This window comes from Phyllopteryx taeniolatus, chromosome 11, assembly GCF_024500385.1.
Source record: "Phyllopteryx taeniolatus isolate TA_2022b chromosome 11, UOR_Ptae_1.2, whole genome shotgun sequence".
NCBI classification, from domain to species: Eukaryota; Metazoa; Chordata; class Actinopteri; order Syngnathiformes; family Syngnathidae; genus Phyllopteryx; species Phyllopteryx taeniolatus.
Window position 1 is genome coordinate 745,253 of NC_084512.1, and position 19,906 is coordinate 765,158.

At 41.6% G+C, this 19,906-nt stretch overlaps 1 protein-coding gene across 5 annotated transcripts in view; it reads right to left on the minus strand.

Moving 5' to 3' along the window:
* fbxw4 (F-box and WD repeat domain containing 4) overlaps window positions 1-19,906 on the minus strand; it is a 157,296-nt gene that overhangs the window by 71,358 nt on the left and 66,032 nt on the right. For 4 of the 5 annotated variants that reach the window (XM_061790637.1, XM_061790634.1, XM_061790636.1 and 1 more), the window contains one exon: window positions 14,071-14,136. The exons of the other annotated variant lie outside the window; for it this stretch is intronic. In XM_061790637.1, coding sequence (XP_061646621.1) covers window positions 14,071-14,136 — 66 coding nt within the window. The remainder of the gene's footprint in view (window positions 1-14,070; window positions 14,137-19,906) is intronic. 5 annotated transcript variants of the gene reach the window in all.

Sequence of the window (19,906 nt, forward strand, 5' to 3'; positions counted from 1 at the left end):
CTCATTTTCTCCTAAACACTAAAACCAAGTGGCTTAGCACATGCCACACAGCCCTCTAAAAAAGGAATCACGAAGTCAACGAGTTACGAACATGTTATTTCATAACCAAATAATGACTTGTCATTCTAGAACTGCCACCCTAACTACAGAGAGACTATGTATTCAAACCATGTGAATCTTCAAACATACAATTATTACTCTTCAGAATTGTTACACAGTGAGTAAATATAGGGATAATAATTGTAAAGTGGAACAGAAATTATACATAATTTTCAAAATTCTAAGTAAGTACAAATCAGAAAAATGTGGTGTGCATTTGTATTCAGCCCCCCTGTATCAATCCTATGTAGAGCCAGCCACCTTTCGCTCCAATTACAGCTTTTTGGGTACGTCTCTACCAGCTTTGCACATCTAGACACTGAATATTTTGCTGATTCCTCTTTGCAAAACAGCTCAAATTCAGCCAGACTGGATGAAGAGTATCTGTTAACAGGATTTTTTAAGTCTTGCCACAGATGCTCAATAGAATTTAGGACTTTGATCGGGCCATTCTAACACATGAATATTATTTGAGCTAAACCACTCCATTGTAGTACTGGCTTTATGTTTAGGGGCACTGTCTTGCTGGAAAATGAATCGCCTTCCCAGTCTCAAGTCTTTTGCCTTCAATCCCGGATTTCTTCCGGGATTGCCCTGTATTTAGCTTTATCCATCTTTCCATCAACCCCTGATCAGCTTCCCTGTCCCTGCTGAAGAAAAGCATCACCACAGCATGTTTCACAGTGGTGGTGATGTGTTCAGGGTGATGAGCAGTGTTAACTTTCTACCACGCATAGCGCTTTGCCATTAGGCCAAAAAAAAATCAACTTTGGTCTCTTCTGACCAAAGGAACTTCTTCCACATGATGTTTGTGGCAAACTGCAAACAGGACTTTTTATGCCTTTCTTTTTCTCTCTTTCTTTCTTCTTGCTACTCGTCCATCAAGGCTATATTTGTGGAGTGCACAATTTATAGTTGTCCTATGAACAGATTGTCTCACCTGACTTGTTGGTTTCTGCAGCTCTTGGCTGCATTTCTGACCAGTGCTCTCCTCACTGGCGCTATTAGTTTTGGTGGACATGTCTTAGTAGGTCTGCAGTTGTACCAGACTTTTTCCATTTTTGGATGATGGATTGAACGGTGCTCCTTGAGATGTTCAAAGCCTGGGATTCTTTTTTATAACCTAACTCTGCTTTAAACTTCTCCACAACTTTATCCCTGACCTGTCTGGTGAGTTCTTTGGTCTTAGTGATGCTGTTGTTCACTATCCATCCATCCATCCATTTTCTGAGCCGCTTCTCCTCACTAGGGTCGCGGGCGTGGCGGAGCCTATCCCAGCTATCATTGGGCAGGAGGCGGGGTACACCCTGAACTGGTTGCCAGCCAATTGCAGGGCACATACAAGCAAACAACCATTCACACTCACATTCACACCTACGGGCAATTTAGAGTCTCCAAATCATGCATGTTTTTGGGATGTGGGAGGAAACCGGAGTGCCCGGAGAAAACCCACGCAGGCACGGGGAGAACATGCAAACTCCACACAGGCGGGGTCCGGGGATTGAACCCGGGTCCTCAGAACTGTGAGGCTGACGCTCTAACCAGTTGGCCACCGTTGTTCACTAGTGTTTTCTAAAAAAAAATTAAAAATTTAAAAAAACAACACTGAGGCATTCACATAACCCAAGTATGGAATATTTCCAAAACATTTTATATCATGGAAAAGTTCATTTATTTTCATAATTCCATTCAAAAAGTAAAACTTTCGTAGATTATAGATTCAGGGCCCAGAATTAAAATAATTTCAAGTATTTGTTTGTTATTTTTACATAATTTGGGCTTCCAGCTCATAAAACCCACGAAATCAGGAATTCATAAAATTCAGAAAATACTGTGAAGAAATCACATTTGATTTCTCAGTTTTTGTTTATGAACGTTTGTTCTCAGTTTAGGAAAAAAAAGAAATTCGGGTCACATTAAATCAATTAAAATATGGTATTTTCAAAACGATATGTTAATCTACAATACTTGGGTAATCTCTTTGCTTTAATCACTGCCTCGATGCGCTGTGGCATTGAGGCAATCAGCCTGTGGCATTGCCTGGGAGTTATGGAAGCCCAAATTTCCTTGATGCTTGCTGTCAGTTCTTCTTTGTTTCTGGGTCTGGTGCCCCTCATTTTCCTCTTGATAATACCCCATAGATTCTCAATGGGGTTTAGAGCCGGCGACTTGGCTGGCCAGTCAAGCACTGTGATGGCATGGGCATCAAAACAAGGAAGATGAAATCTGCATCTCCATACAGATCCACAGCAGAAGGAATCATGAAGTCCTCTAAAACATTCTGGTAGACTGTTGCGGTGACCATGGATTTAAGAAAGCAGAGTTTACCAAAACCTGCACTGGACATTGCACCCCAAATCATGACTGACTGGGGATATTTCCCACTGGATCTTCAGTGGCTTGGGTTCTGTTCTTCACCCGTCTTCCTCCAAACCCTTGGACATTGATTCCCAAATGAAAGGCACACTTTACTTTAATTGAAAAGGAGGACCTTGGACCACTGCCCAACAGTCCAGTCCTTCTTCTCCTTGGCCTAATTGAGACACTTCCTACTTTGGCTCAGGCTCAGAAGTGGGTTGACCCAAGGAACCCGACAGTTGTACCCCATCTCCCAGATGCGTCTGAATGTGGTGGTTTTTGAAGCTGTGACTCAAGCCTCATTCCACTCTTTCTGGATCTCTGCTAGATTCTTGAATCTTCTCTCTTGGATAATCTGCTGAAGCCCACGGTCATCTCTTTTGCTGGTGAATCTTCTCCTGCCACTAGACTTTCCATTGATATGCTTGGACACGTTGTGAACAGCCAGCCTCCTTAGCTATGAACGTTTGTGGCTTACCCATCCTATGGAGTTTATCAATGATGGTCTTCTGGCCAGTTGTCAAGTCTGCAGTCTTCCCCATATTGAACCCAACTGAGACAATTGAACCAAACTGAAGCAATTTAATGACACCAGGGGAAACCTGTGCCGGTGCTTTGAGTTTAGCAACCGTTAGTGCTAGGACTAGCTTGCGAGGCAACATTAAGTTTTGTTGCCTGCTTGCGAGCCGTATCGTATTAAAAGTACGTGAACATACCTCAAGCAAGCCATAAATTAAAGTCCTCTCCCGAGCACCGGTGACCACCAGCACACGTTTTTTCCCCATTTTGTTCTTATAATAAACACATCGCGATCGATTGTTGTTGTCGTGGCCGTGGGAACGAGTGTATCCGGTCGCGTTTGAGTTGACAAGATGAAGCCCAGTGATCGTAAAAAACGGGATGCGGTGGTATCGGAATACAAGATTTTATTGCAGTCGTCTGACAGTGCAATCGTGAAAGACCAAATTTGTCTTGTAGTCTGATCCGGGCATTACGTGTTGTCTGTCCACACTGCCGACATGTTTTTTTTTTTTTTTTTTAAATAACTTTATTGGCTGTCAGATATTTACAGTACTACATCAAAAGACACACGACAAGGCTAAAAATACACCAGCTTTTGGATTCAAATATACTGTATACGATTGCAACGCAGAGTAAATGTATTTTGCGGAGCCGATTAATGACATCATTGATCGGATCTGTGAATTATGACATTAAAGCCGATCAGCCGATCAGCATAAAATGCTAATTATTGGCCGAGACCGATCAGACCGATCAAATCAGTGTAAAGTTTAATGCAGTGATATGTAACCCATGTCATATTGGAATGAAAGTGTAGGCCACACCTTTTTCATAACCTCTAGTGGGCGGTGGCATATTGGAATGAAAGTATAAAGCTTTTTCATCATCTCTAGATGGCGGCATACATTTGTAAAATGGGGAAAGTCTTTTTCATTTTCTCCTATACCCATGTATAATGCGCACTATTGACTTTTGACAATTTTTTTTTGGGGGGGGGGGATGCGCATTATACACGGGAAATTACGGTATGTGTTCTGAAGGCAACTGCACTGGATTGGATTTAGGGTTATCAGAATACAGGGAGTTGAATACAAGCACACAACACACTTTTCAGATTCATTTAGGGTTATCAGAATACAGGGAGTTGAATACAAGCACACAACACACTTTTCAGATTCATAGTCCCTTTCAAAATGTGAAAAGTGTACAGCGGCTGAAATAAGTATTTAACACGTCACCATTTTTCTCACTAAATATATTTCCAAAGGTGCTATTGACATGAAAAGTTCACCAGATGATGGGAGTCACCCAAGTAATGCATACACACAAAGAAAGTAGAACAAATAAGATCAGAAATTAAGTTGTGTGTAATAAGTTGTGTGTAATAATGTGAAATGACACCGGGAAAAAGCATTTAATACGCCAACTGGAAATTATTTAATACTTTGTACAACAGCCTTTGTTTACAATGACAGCTTCAAGACGCCTACTGTATGGAGAAACTTGTCGCATGCATTGCTCTGGTGTGATTTTGGCCTATTCCTCCACACAAGCAGTCTTCAAATCTTGAAGGTTCCATGGGCTTCTTTTATGGACCTTGAGTTTCAGTTCTTTCCATAGATTTTCGATTGGATTCAAGTCTGGTGATTGGCTTTATTTTTTATCTTTGAAACCAATTGAGAGTTTCCTTGGCAGTATGCTTTGGATCATTATCCTGCTGAAACGTCCACCCTCATTTCATTTTCAACATTCTCGTAGATGGCAGCAGTTTTTTGTCAAGAATGTCTCGGTACATTTGCCCATTCATCTTTCCTTTAATAATGTGAAGTTTACCAGTACCATTTGCTGAATCACAGCCCCACACCTTTATGTTTCCACCTCCGGACTTCACTGTTGGTACGGTGTTTTTAGGGTGATGTGCAGAGACATTTCTCCTCCAAACGCGGTGTGCATTATGGCATCCAAACAGTTCAATTTTGGTCTCATCAGACCAGACTATATTCTCCCAGTATTTAACTGGCTTGTCCAAATGTTGTTCAGCAAACTTTAAACGAGCTATGACATGCTTTTTTTTCAGCAATGGGGTCTTGTGTGGTGAGCGTGCATTCAGGCCATGGCGGCGGAGGGCATTATTCATTGTTTTCGTTGTGACAAACAGTACCTGCTAATTCCAAGTCTTTTTTTAAGATTTCCACAGGTGGTCCATGGCTCTTGGACAACTCTTCTTATTATTCTTTCTACTTCTCTGCCAAAAATCTTGCAAGGAGCACCTGATCGAGGCAAATTTATGGTGGTATGATTGGCTTTCCACTTACGTATTATCGCCCCAACCATGCTCACTGGAACATTCAGAAGCTTAGATATGCACCTGTAACCAATGCCATCATTATGTTTTGCAACAATAAGTTTTTGATGCTCTTGAGACAGCTTGTTGCTCTTACCCATCATGAGATGTGTCTTGCCTCACACCTTGGCAATGAGACCTTTTTGGAGGCCATCAATTAGGACTGAACCAGCTGATATGCACTTGTACTGACAAGAGCCTGGATTGCTGTTTGATTATTGATAGATTTTAGGTGTTGTCTTGGCTTTCCATGCCGTTTGGCACCGCCCTTTCTTCATGTGTTCAATACTTTTTCCCTGTGTCATTTCACATTATTACACACAACTTAATTTCTGATCTTATTTGTTCTACTTTCTTTGTATGTGTGGATTACTTGGGTTGTTCCCAACATCTGGGTAAATGTTCATGTCTATAACACATTTGGAAATATATTTAGTGAGAAAAATGGTGACGTGTTAAATGCTTATTGCAGCCGCTGTATATAATTTTAGTTCCAGTTCACAATTATGTGCTACGACATGCAAATACATTCAAGTCTGTGATTGCAAGGTCACAAAATGTGAAAAGGTTCAAGGGGTATGACTACTTTCACAAGGCACTGTATTTTCGTGTACCAGGTATAGTGAGCTTAAATTGATTAGTCATGCCTGGAGAGTAAGGCACAAGGGTGATGTAATAGAAAGGTGACTGTTGTTGTGTTACTTTCTCGGATGCTACATTAGTGTAGCAACAGGCCTTTCCCAATACCCCATACATAAAGAACTACCACCAAATTTTGGCAGCAGGAGTCAGAAGGTGGACGTTCCGCCTGCACACAGCTCACTCATTCACATATCTAACATTTTATTGTTGCGTCTCCTTAATTGAGACAATGAACGGTTACTGTCGGCCGTAAACGCCCCAAAAAACCCAACTATTTGTTCACGCAACCAAACTTCAAAGGGAGAAGGCGGCATGATGTGGAATTTCTGGCTACACAAATGCTCACTCGCTAAGCTTCTCACCTTAGCTTCCTCATCCAATCAAATTAAACAGCAGTGGCATTAGATTTGTAATTGGCAGTCAGCAGGAGTGGCTAGATAAGATGGTGGCGCCCGTTGTCTACTTTGGCTCATGATAGTTTCGTCAAACTAGGACAAAACGCAGATCAAAACCAGTTGAATGCGTAACTACAGCTTAGCAGAAGATCACTAAAACAAACTACAACCGCTAATTTGTGTTGCCACTGTGTGGAACAACTGGCTTTGCGTCAGTAAACACAGAAGTGCTGGCCATCCTATGCAACCTCGGCTTACGAAGCAGTGGCGTTTTCCCACCAGCACAGGCCGACCCAGGTGTCGGCACCATAGATGTAACTCCTGCGCTTTGTTGTCCAGTAAATGTTCATTGTTTTATACCAGACTGCACCACTAAAGTAATTCTTCATCATCATTATCAGAATTGTCTGTATGTATGTGCAGGTATTTGCGTGCTTAGCTGTAAGGTGTTTATGGTACAGTATTTTTTCAGGATATGACAATGTTTAAAGATGTAAGCGTTTGAAATGCTTACATCTGTTTTGTAAACATTGTTTGTGGTACATAGTATTTATGGTTTTAATAGGCACTTTTAGGGGAGTGTAAAATATTCACAGAAATTTGATATTTGTGGTCGGTAACCATCCTCCGCAAAAAGCGGGGTCCACTGTATATGAGGAAAACCTAAAAAGAACTTTTAAATCACTCGGTTTTATATGGAAAAAGAAAAAGAAAAAGAAAAAACAATTAGGGGGAATTTTCATGCACTCCTAACGCCTCTGGTGTGGAGGTAACATAAAAGTGTGATATTGTTTATTTTGTTGTTTTCCCTAAGCAATGATAATCATTGTTGTTTCTAATAATGCCACGAGTTGCTAATGTTAACGAATTAAATCCAAAATACTCACTTTTAAATACTCATTTGTCTAAGATGTCTTTGATTTGGATTTGATCTTAAATATTTTTTTTTACCTCGATAAATTGTTAGTAGTGAGAAATGAATATTAAAGTCACTGAGCTCTGAGATCTTGGCACCTACTTAGGTGAATACAATTTGTAAACAACAAACCAATAACAATGTTACATTAGAAAAGGTACGGCTAAACTACCTTGAACAGGTTTAGCTATTTCTCCTATTTATCCATGGCCTAAATCTTACCTCAAGCTTGTAAGGAACAAAAAATTGAAATGAAAACCAGTGACTCCCACTTTAATCCTAAATAACCAAGGAGAAAACAGACCATTTAAACAGCAGTTAAACGAAGACTGACTTGACGAGAAATCCATTAGTTTTAGGGAAACATTAATTAGCCTGTTTAAAAGAAAAGGAAACAGCAATTAGAGATACAGTACAAAACTACTTTGGAATGTGGGCAAATGGGGGTGTGGGGAGAGCGTGGGGGGCAGTCACAGACTCTGTGATTGTCATGAGGGGCTACTAGCTGTGTGACACACAGGGTCTATGTCCTGAATTAAGCCTGTCTGGTCTCACTGCAGGAGCCAGGTTGGTATTAGGGGCCACACACACACAGTTTGTGAAAGAAGGAATCATTAATGAAATGTCAAAGGAAAAAATGGAAAAGAGCTAAGGGTATTATCGAGCGTGAGGGTTGCTAATTAAAAGCACTGTCTGTGTGTGTTTTGTGACAGAAGTGTTTGGAGGTCTAGAAACATTGGGAGGCATTGTGAAACAAGTCCAGGTGTCAAAAGCTGTCTGAAGGGTACAGAATAGTGGTCCTGCTGAGGTTTTTACTGACTAAAACAAACAGAGGAGAGCTTCCCAACCTGTTGCATGTCCACCTAATTTACCCTGCACCTCTTGAGTTCAATGCAACAGGAATGCAATATTTCCTGTCGGAGTGGAAAAGAGGGGTACTGTTGGGAGCCATAATCAAACACGAATAATGTTGAACTAATGTGCACTGCAAAGACTAATGGGGGTGGGGAGGGTTATGACGGTTAAATCAGATTGTCCGTTAAATTGCAGCACTTATTTTGTGGCCTAAAAGCGGCAGTACAGTACAAAATTGTTTTGTACTTTTTTTGTAGGATAAAAACACAGTACAAAATTACTGTACAAAAATAAAAAAAAACGTTCATATGTTAGGAGAGTTTTAAAGTTTATCCAAACTTCCCTCACAGGTGCATGAAAGGGATGACTTGGAGTTCCAACTGGAAACTATTCTGTCAGTTAAATCAAGGTTCTACTGTACATCCAAACCGAAAGGGGAAACACCAGCACAGATGTACTATAATTCCCTGCCTAGTTACAACTACATATTCATATATGGTATATTGCGTTAGCATCGTCAATCTTATTATACAGTTAAGTGGACGGAGAATTGTTTATTCCTTGTCTTTTACAAACTGTATTTTTTAAATTTGAGCTCCTTGGACTTTCCCATGCCGTGTTGGTCAATCCAGTAAATCACACAAGGAATCACTTACTGTTGAGAAAGAGAAGCCAAAAGGTTCAATCTCTTATTTTTATACAGAATGGTTCATAACGTTAAGTACCCTGTGCTTCCTTGTCAAGCTAAAATGTTGTTTCGCACCAAAAGATGAATTCTGAAATGGAACATTTATTTTTGACCCTGTGATGATCATAGGAACTGTTTTCAGAAAGTATTATTATCGACCACTCTGCCTCAATCGAAGAATAATGTTTATAAATAATTTTAAAACTAGACTTAGATTTACTGCATGCTGAAATTGGTCCTGGGTACATGTTCGATATCACAAACACATCTGACAGGAAAATAAAAAGGCCCTGCATGCAATATATCATGTAAATTTACGTAAACTACCACAGTCTTTAGAATAACCTGCATGTACTTCCTCCCACACCTCCCAATTTGTCCTTTCTTCCTACTCATATTTCCAGCCCTTGGGAACAGGAAGCAGCGTATTGTTAGTTGTGTTGTCTTGTTTTAATTTGACCAGGTAAAGCTAAGAATAACAGGGACCTTGTGAGGGATGGATACATTTTAAGCCGTGCCTTTCACAGACAGGAAATTTTGCAACACCTCTAATTTTAAACAGCTCCAAGATCTACTTTATTCCACAGTCACTAGGTTTACGTGCACGAAAGAAAAACTATTATATTAAATCGACTGAAATCAAATTTAGAAAACGCAAATTAACGCCTTAATCTGACCGAGTTCAACTTTTTAAAAATTGGATGGACACACCCAGATTATTTAACTGGAAACCCAGACCTCTTGCATGTATATAATTCCATCGATCAAATATATGAGTAGGCTTTCTGCAAATCCTACAAGTCTCTGTAGCCGACCCTGACACAAGTCATTCACAAAGGTGTGTATGGATTGAAAAGGAAATAAAATTATGCTATATCTGTCAATATTTTTAAGTATATGGATGCTATAAAAACCTAACGGTTTAAATGTATGTTAGTGAAAGAACATGTAGGGAAAGTCAAATTCAATTGTGATATGATGACTGACCACTGAATACTTTTCAACCACATGAATGGCCAGTATGGGTCAACAAGAGATATTGAAATAGTGCAGAGTGACGAGACTACTACAGTGAGTAGAAGTGTCCCGACAGAGATGTGACAACAAGCTCAAGACAAAATTGGCACCATGTTATAATGGAAATGTAAATTAACTGTTTAGGAAGTTAATGTCAAGAGGGAAGAAGCTGTTGGAATGTATGCTGGATTTACTTTTCATTGTTCAATAGCGTCTACCTGATGGAAAGAGCTGGAAAAGGTGGTGACCATAATGTGGAGGCTCCAAGAGGATTTTGCATGCGGGTAGGGGGTACCGACGATTTTTTTCGGTCTTCATTGTCCATTGCAGGTGGAGTTTGTCCTTTTTTGCGGCAGCACCAAACCAGAGTGTGATGGATGAACACAGGACTGATTCGATGACGCTGTGTAGAACTGCTTCAAAAGCTCCTGTGGCAGGCCGTGCTTCTTCAGAACCCGCAAGAAGTACATCTTTTGCTGGGCCTTTTTGAGGATGAAGTTGATGTCGAGCTCCCATTTCAGGTCCTGAGAGACTGTAATTCCCAGGAACTTGGAACTTGATGCTGTCTCCACCCTCTGTGTATAGCCATAAATGAAGACAGGGTGAAAAGTTGGGGTGCTGCTCTGATGGCACCACTTGTCAAGCATCATGAGAGTTTTTGGTGACAGTCTGAATTGTCTCTAGTTGATAAGTTGTGAAAGAAGTATCCAGTGGTAAAGCCTTTAAGGAAATAATAGATGTATTTTTTTTATGACTGTGGTGTCATCTGCAAACTTCAGGAGTTTGACAGCTGGGGGCGTTGAGGTGCAACAGAGCAGCGGAGAGAGGAAATAAACTTGGGGCGCCCCAGTGCTGGTGGTGTGTGTCAATGAGGTGGTGCCCCCGAGCCTCACCTGGTGTGTCCTGCCCATCAGGAAGCTGTAAATCCCCATGCAGATGGCAGGCGAGACGTTGAGCTGGAGGAGCTTGGAGGAAAGGAGTTCAGGGATGATGGTGTTGAACGCAGAGCTGAAGTCCACGAACAGGATTCTTGCGCAGGTCCCTGCACCGTTGAAGTGCAGTCCCATGTTGACTGCGTCATCCGCAGACCTGTTTACTCGGTAGGCAAACTGCAGGAGGTCCAGCAGGAGACCTGTGACGCGCTTGAGGTGGTCCAGTACGAGAAGTTCAAAGCACTTCATGACCATAGATGTCAGGGCGACAGGCTTGTAGTCATTCAGACCCGAGATTGCACGTTTCTTGGGGACTGGGATGATGGTGGAGCGTTTGAAACAGGGTGGTACTTCAGACAGTTCCAGAGATCTATTGAAGATCTGTGTGAAGACTGGCCCATGCAGACTTTGAGGCAGGATGGGGACACAAGGTCTGGGCCTGCCGCTTTGTTGATCTTTTGTAGTTTAAAGATGTGTCTCATCTCCTTTTAGTGTATGGTCAACGAAGGAGGGGGAGTCAGAGGTGTGATGGTGGTCATTGCTGTGGCTGGGTGGGTATGGGGTGAGAAAGTGTCCTTCTCAAATCTGCAATAGAATGTGTTCAAGTTGTCGGCTAGTCCTTTATTGTTCTCAGCTTGGGGGGATGGTCCCTTGTAACTGGTTAGTGATTGTAATGCATGCCAGACTGAGTCGTTAGCGGTAAATTCATAATCAATAAGCGTGAACATTGAAACAAATGTAGTTGTAATTATGTGCACACCCCAAAAAACTGTTAAAAAAAATTGAATTGTCAATATTAATACCTTATAAGGCCACAGATATACTGGTCCGGTCCAATTGAGATCAAATTGGGGTGAATGTGGCCCGCAAGCTAAAATGAGTTTGACACCCCTGCTCTACTCCAAATTACTGTAATTTCTAGTGTATAATACGCACCCATGTATAATGCGCACCCCCAAAGTTGACCTCAGAATCCTGTAAAAACCCTTTAAATGTATGATGCATACATGATTTTGCTTCTGCCCATATGATCATAACGAAGTATTTTTTTCAAAGAATTATTCTTAAGTTAAGCACTTTATTTGAACATTTAATACTTTATTTACTCTGATTTTGAAATTCACAGCCCTACTTTTATTTTGTAAATGAGAAAACACAGTTGTGCTCATATGTTTGATTACCCAGGCAGAATTCGTAAGATGTGTACTTCTTTAAAGAAAACATGAAGGGCGAGGCGAAACACATTTAATTTTATTTTATTGGGATTAAAATTTTGACACGCCTCTGCAACATCGCGTGGACATCGGGGACAGTGCCTCTGGATTGGCAGACTTGGGTGGTGGTCCGCCTTTTTAAGAAGGGGGACCGGAGGGTGTGTTCCAACTACAGGGGGATCACACTCCTCAGCCTCCCTGGTAAGGTCTATTCAGGGGTCCGTCGGGAAGTTGAATCCCAGATTCAGGAGGAGCAGTGTGGTTTTCGTCCTGGCCGTGGAACAGTGGACCAGCTCCACACCCTTGGCAGGGTCTTCGAGGGTGCATGGGAGTTCGGCCAACCAGTCTACATGTGTTTTGTGGACTTGGAGAAGGCGTTCGACCGTGTCCCTCGGGTGGTCCTGTGGGGGGTGCTTCGGGAGTATGGGGTACCGAACCCCCTGATATGAGCTGTTCGGTCCCTGTACGACCGGAGTCAGAGTTTGGTCCGCATATCCGGCAGTAAGTCGGACTCGTTTCCGGTGAGGGTTGGACTCCGCCAAGGCTGCCCTTTGTCACCGATTTTGTTCATAACTTTTATGGACAGAATTTCTAGGCGCAGCCAAGGCGTAGAGGGGGTCCGGTTTGGTGGCCTCGGTATTGCATCTCTGCTTTATGCAAATGATGTGGTTCTGTTGGCTTCATCAAGCCGTGACCTCCAACTCTCATTGGAGCAGTTCGCAGCCGAGTGTGAAGCGGCTGGGATGAGAATCAGCACCTCCAAATCTGAGACCATGGTCCTCAGTCGGAAAAGGGTGGCGTGCCCTCTCCAGGTCGGGGATGAGACCCTGCCCCAAGTGGAGGAGTTCAAGTATCTTGGGGTCTTGTTCACGAGTGAGGGAAGAATGGAACGGGAGATCGACAGGCGGATCGGCAGTGATGCGGACTTTGTATCAATCCGTTGTGGTAAAGAAGGAGCTAAGCCGAAAGGCGAAGTTCTCGATTTACCGGTCGATCTACATTCCTACCCTCACCTATGGTCACGAGCTGTGGGTCGTGACCAAAAGAACGAGATCCCGGATACAAGCGGCAGAAATGAGTTTCCTCCGCAGGGTGTCCGGGCTCTCACTTAGAGATAGGGTGAGAAGCTCGGTCATCCGGGAGGATCTCAGAGTAGAGCCGTTGCTCCTTCACATCGAGAGGAGCCAGATGAGGTGGCTTGGGCATCTGATTCTGATGCCTCCCTCGTGAGGTGTTCCGGGCACGTCCCACCGGGAGGGGACCCCGGACACATTGGAGAGACTACATCCTTCGGCTGACCTGGGAACGCCTTGGGATCCCCCCGGAAGAGATGGATGAAGTGGCTGGAGAAAGGGAAGTCTGGGCGTCCCTGGTAAAGCTACTGCCCCCGCGACCCGACCTCAGATAAGTGGTAGAAGATAGATGGATGGATGGATGGATGGATTGGGATTAAAATTAAACTGTCAAGCATTTCAGAAAAGCATAATCATTAAACGAAACATAACCATAAACAAATTAATGATGGTTGTTGTTCAGTCATATTTTAAAAAAAATAAAAAATCCTAACTTCTGCCAGAGTATGTAAACTTATGAGCACAACTGTACATACAGTATATGCAGTCATACGTATTATATTGGAATGACAGTGTAGGCTACACCTTTTTCATAACCTCTAGGTGGCGGCATATTAGAATGAAAGTGTACAGATTTTTTATAACCTCTAGATGGTGGCATACATTTGTAAAATGTGAAAGCTTTCTCATTTTCCCCTATACCCATGTATAATGCGCACTATTGGCTTTTGACAATTTTTTGGGGGGAAAAAATGCGCATTATACACGATAAATTACAGTACATGACACATCGATGCTGAAAGACACTGATTTGAAGATTGTTATTAGTCAAAACCTTCTAATATATGGCCATCAAGGTGCTGCCATAGATGTTAGAATAGTTCTGAGGGGATGGTGTTTCCTGGATTCTTTTGTGTGGCAGTGTCCCTAACAAACTGCAGAAATTAAGAGGAATTAGGGAGTAATGTAGTGTGGTATGTGCCTGTTGTTGGCTGTCTGCAGTCTCCTGTCTTACCGTTCAACATCCCACATGCGTAGAGGGGAGAAGTTCTCACAACAAGCAGTACCAGTTACAAAGGAACTATAGAAAACACAGAAGGACACGAGTCTTACCAAAAGTATAAAATCAATCAATTCAAAACAAAAAGATGTTCATGCCAATAAATGTATACAGGTGCATTGGAATTAATTGAAGTATCCTGGAAAATGTCATTTCCGTAGTTCAATTCAGAAAGTGAAACTCATAAATAGATTTTACACACATTATTTTTTTATTATTTTGATTATTGTAGTTTACAGCTTATGAGGCGGCACGGTGGAAGACTGGTTAGAGCGTCCGCCTCACAGTTCTGAGGACCCGGGTTCAATTCCCGGTCCCGCCTGTGTGGAGTTTGCATGTTCTCCCCGTGCCTGCGTGGGTTTTCTCCGGGAACTCCGGTTTCCTCCCACATCCCAAAAACATGCATTAATTGGAGACTCTAAATTGCCCGTAGTTGTGAATGTGAGTGTGAATGGTTGTTTGTTTGTATGTGCCCTGCGATTTGCTGGCAAACAGTTTAGGGTGTACCCCGCCTCCTGCCCGATGACAGCTGGGATAGGCTCCAGCACGCCCGCGACCCTCGTGAGGAGAAGCGGCTCAGAAAATGGATGGATGGATAATTGAATGACTCTGAATATATAATATATATAATATAATATATTATTCGAATTATATAATATATAATATAATAATAATAATAATAATATAAATACAGATATCAACTTGGAACTGGAATGAACTGCTGAAATAAATTTAGAGACTATCCCGATTCTTCAAACGGGCTTCGACCATACAAAATTGCATTGACAACCAATAGGCTGGAACTCGCGTGGGGAGGGAGGTGGGCGTGTTCCTGACGGCTATTTGCCATCTGCTCTTCTGCCTCATCTAGCGGCTCTGTTCACTTCTACTTGCGTAAACAGAGCCACATCAAAGAAAATGAAAGTATTTTATTGGTGCATGAGCACATTATCCTAACCCAACAAAGTAAAGTTCGCTTATTACAAGATAACCCTCATATAATCCTATTTTAAGTTCTTTTAAAATCCACTACAATATACAGTATGTACAGTACAGTTGCATTTATTTTTTAAGTTCAATACATTTGCATTTAATTATTTAGAAATGTTTGGAACATTACAATTAAATTACATTACAAGCACAATACAGTTTAATTGAATCACTAAGTACAGTTTTTCATTTTCTATACTTAAGCGCAGTGTTAATGTTCCAACTGTGCATAATATTACAGTCATTTACAATAATATCAAATATGCTTTTTTTTACCTGTGCCTCATTTTTGTCATTTGGGCCTATTACAGTTCTGTATTTTAATGTTGGTCACTATGGTAGTACTTGGAGGGCCAAGTATTTTTTGAGGTGGGAATGGGGTAAAAAGGTTTGAGAAGCACAGGCCTAGAAGCTTTTAAATACAAACAACTCATAGCCAGATATTTCACAGACATGAGTGCCTGTTTATGAACTCACTGCTTAGAATTGAACTATAACTTCCCATTTCTTCAGCTTCCCCTAGCAGACTCTGCCTCACCCTGCTTCTGTCCTGTCACTGCCTGTTCCTCCTCTGCTCTTCGCTGCTCTTCCACCTGTTTTTCAGTCACAGTATCAGACTCGGGACTGTGGGAAATGTTAAGAGGAGGTGGCAGCTGTCTCACTAACATGTCGGTGATTTTTTTCCAGGCACCGGGAAACGTGCCTTTCTTTGGAGGAGGCAGCCTTGTGTTATGCAGGGCTCACACGCACAGTGTTCTGCTTCCTCAGGACTCGCTGCACTGCAGACTGCTCGTTTATGTTGTCTGACAGTTGTATAATGTGTCATGTCATGTTCAACTTTTGACAGAAAAGAAATATTTAAATCAAAAGTTTAAGAGTAACAGGGAAAATTTTAGGAACAAAAATAGCTTTTTTTTTTTTATATCGTGATACATTTCAATATTGAGTTAAAAAATAAAAATAAAAAAACCTGTTTGGATTTCTTCCCATATCGCCCAGTCCTAACTCCCAACCTCTCACCCCGACAACCGAGCCAAACATTATGAGAAGGTAATGCTGGTAAAATTGTTCGCTTACGCTAAACCGTGGTAACACTGCAGCTCTGCTTGCCTTTTAGCTTTGGAACGATAGCGCTTCAGCTGCTTAAGTAATTATTTTCCTCTGGAACTTCAGCCACTCTCGGCCCTCTCCATATTTCCTACAATTTGGGTTTTATATCATCTTCCTTATCCTGGGGCACCACTGAGAAATAATACTTAAGGTCAGTATTATTATTAAAGTACACCACATGGACACAAGTACTGGGACACTTCCCCACTAGAATTGCAGACACTGCAAATACGCTGCTAAAGGGAACACATAGGGCCAATCACAATTTTACCCCTTAGTCCTCATTTCACCCTTTTGCCCTTGGTTTTGCACGTTCACGAGTACACAGGGGTGTCCCAGTTCTCCTTAAGGGTTAAGTGGTAGTGCTAAGGCGAAGCGCTATATACCCCTTGAAACCCGGAACCTCATTTCAAAGTGAAGGGTATCGGACTCCACCCCTTCTGACAGACGAAGAGTTTGCTTACAAAACAGCGGAAAGGACAGGGAAGTGCCTAAATGTAGGTAAGCATAATTACTGATGTTGATACTTACTCACAGTCACGATTTTATCAATGTAAGTATTAGCCAAGTTTTGAATTGTTGATAAATGGCTCGTTATAACGCTGACAAATTCAGAGCAAACGGACTTCCCTCCAGTGTACTGCATTTTATGACTGATTAGACAGACTTATTAGAAAGCTAAGTCACAATCAGAAGCTACGTAACTAATGTAGCATCGCTAGTAATGTCATTTCTGAGCACTGTGGCGTTCACATTCCATATAATTTAGCTGTAGCCTATAGTCACTCATGTAATGCAGTATTCTATCGTGAGGAAGCAGTTGGCTGCGAATATCCTCGTCTGACATCTATTTACCTTATGGGAACACACGAGGCCAACGTAATAACCTTGTGCATTTTTTTCCACAGGGATAGCACAAGACAACCTTCTGCTACAACAGTACACAGCACTACAGAAATATAAGCCCAGCTAGTGCAAAAAAGACAACGGCCACAAAATGCAAATCTACAGTTCCTTTTAAATGAATATGAACAAAAACATGAGACTGAGGCAAAAACAGATTTTTTTTTTAGTTTTCCAGCTACAACGTAGATACTGTATTTATATTTATGTTCTTAACGTTATATTGTTATTATTTCCATTTCATGTAGGTTTGATACGTTTCCTATTTGTTATACATATTTTAATATTTTTTAAATAAAAAAACTGCAATACTAGAATGTAAATAATCACACTAGTACAACATTATAATGTGGAAAAATCTCTCAAACAGTTATACTAGAAAATGAAAGAGCCTCCTCAATGTCTTGTCACAAAGTTGAAAGCATAGAATTGTCCAAAATGTCCTTCTCGTTTTGAAATATTATGAATCCATGATCGTTAACCAGAATGCGTGTGTATATGGTTATTGTTTAAGAGAGTAGCAGAAGAAGGACACGTGCACAGCTTCTCTGGTTATTCGGATCTAGTGAAATAATTTTTTTAATGATTTCAGTTAAACTGCAAAAGTACCAGCACTGCGCACAACTGAACATTAACACTAACACACTACTCCAAGGGAACAATAACATCTTCGTGACTTTTGAGGAAAAACACATTTCATGCTCACATCCTAAAATGACAAACTATCTTGACTTACTGTCTGACTGACAGTTGCACAGACGTAAGATATGTGTTGTATATGTGAGTATGGGGTTAAAGGACTGGATGGTACGAGGACCATAACGGCAGCTGTCAGTTCCGTTAGGCAACATGTCCCACTGGCAGGTCCCTGGTAATTAGTGTTGGGTAAACTCATTTAGGACCCAAATGGGTCGGGTGAGGCCGGGACCAGTATGTATGGTGGGTGACCTCTAACCCTGCTGACATAGGATACAATAGGGTTATGGTCACAATCACTATCCGGATCCTATTACTCTCTATTACTCACATTATTCACCCCTCAATGGGCGATGGCTCTGGAGGAGGAAGGGTGGGACACCCTTGCCTTACAATGACAGAATTACTACCCCTTCATGTCCCTTTTCTCCCTCACCCATTTAAAGCACCCAACAAGCCTGATCAGGGTCAGAGCTTGCACTGATATTATAGCTGCTAAGGTCAAGGCCTCTCTCACTTAATGCAGGGCAGGTGTCCACCCTAAACACACACAGTCTCTGATGGAATATCCTTTACTGCCTCAATGTGTGTCTAACCCCCCAACTTCACTTTACATCACTATTATCACCCTGGGCCTCCACTGCCGTTTGGGTAACCTCATCAGCTGGCATTATTTTCTCTGATAGGGTCACACAAGCTAAATCCGAAGTGAGATGCCTCCCTTCAATACGCATACATATAGTATTCCATTATGCCACAAAAACAAGGGGATTCAGCTAACAGTATATTAAATATGAAGTCTGAGTAGATGTGGGACAATAATATTACTCTGACTTCCCATGAAGAACCATCAAATAAATAAATTTAACAAAAAAGGTCTGCTGGAAAATTCAGAGAAAATTCTACGTTGTTGAAAATGTAATATTCTGAAATATGCCATCTTGGGAATTTCCACTCGACTACTTCTACTGGAGTCGAAGAAAAGAAAAACACACCTCAAAACTTACAGGTCTGTGCAACAGCGAAAGGAAAGCACCCTAAAAGTTTGCATCTCCCTGGACACCAAACCGAGGCAGTGTTCAAACTATTTGTCTGAAATTGTAGAATTTGTTTGAATGTGTTTAATGTAGTGAAAGGTTATGAGAATATTATATGAAATGAACATTCAAACAGTGACTTCAACTGATACACATGGACTTGGTCGTTGTTGTGTTATATACATGTCACATGTGTTGTTTGTGTTCAATTAAATGTTTTCAAACAATACTGCTGTTTGCTCATGTGAGGATAAGCGGTACAGAAAATGGATGGATGGATGCTGTACAAATGATGAAAGTTTCTCAGTGTTCTCACAAAAATAAATCTATGAAAATTTAGACAAAAATAAACTAAGTCAGACAAACTTACGACCAATTAGACATGAATTCCCACAACCCTACTGAGGGAATGTGCAAGCATTTGGCTATGGGCTCAAGGGGCGGTAAACTTTGTCCACTCTCACCCCTCCTCCACCCCTGCACAAATCCAATCACATCCGTCAAGAAGAAGGTTGTTAATTTGTTGCGCTTGACCCAGGGCTTTGTGCCCGACGTGTATCCAGTTTGTAAAAAGTGCTTTTATCTGCTTTCTAAATACTTGTATGTCTGAGCTGAAAGGGTTATGATGCTTTTATATTGGTCACAGAGGGAGACAAAGGGTACAACTGACCCCGACTGACAGACTGACAGAGACCTACACACAGAAAGACATACAGACAGACAGACACACACACACACACAAACCCTCACACTTTCTTTCCTCCCTTGAAACATTCTGTAAAAACCCATCCATCCATTTTCTTTAGACCGCAAAACCTCACTAGGGTCCCGGGCGTGCTGGAGCCTATCCCAGCTATCTTTGGGCGAGAGGCGGGGTACACCCTGAACTGGTCGCCAGCCAATCGCAGGGCACATAGAAACCTTTTTTAATGAAATATAAAATGACAAACATATACACACATGGTAAAGTTGCTGGTATCCTTGCATCAGGGGAAAAATGATCCTTGAAATAACTTGTAACAGACTAATAAAGTAATAATGTAGAAAAATTAGGG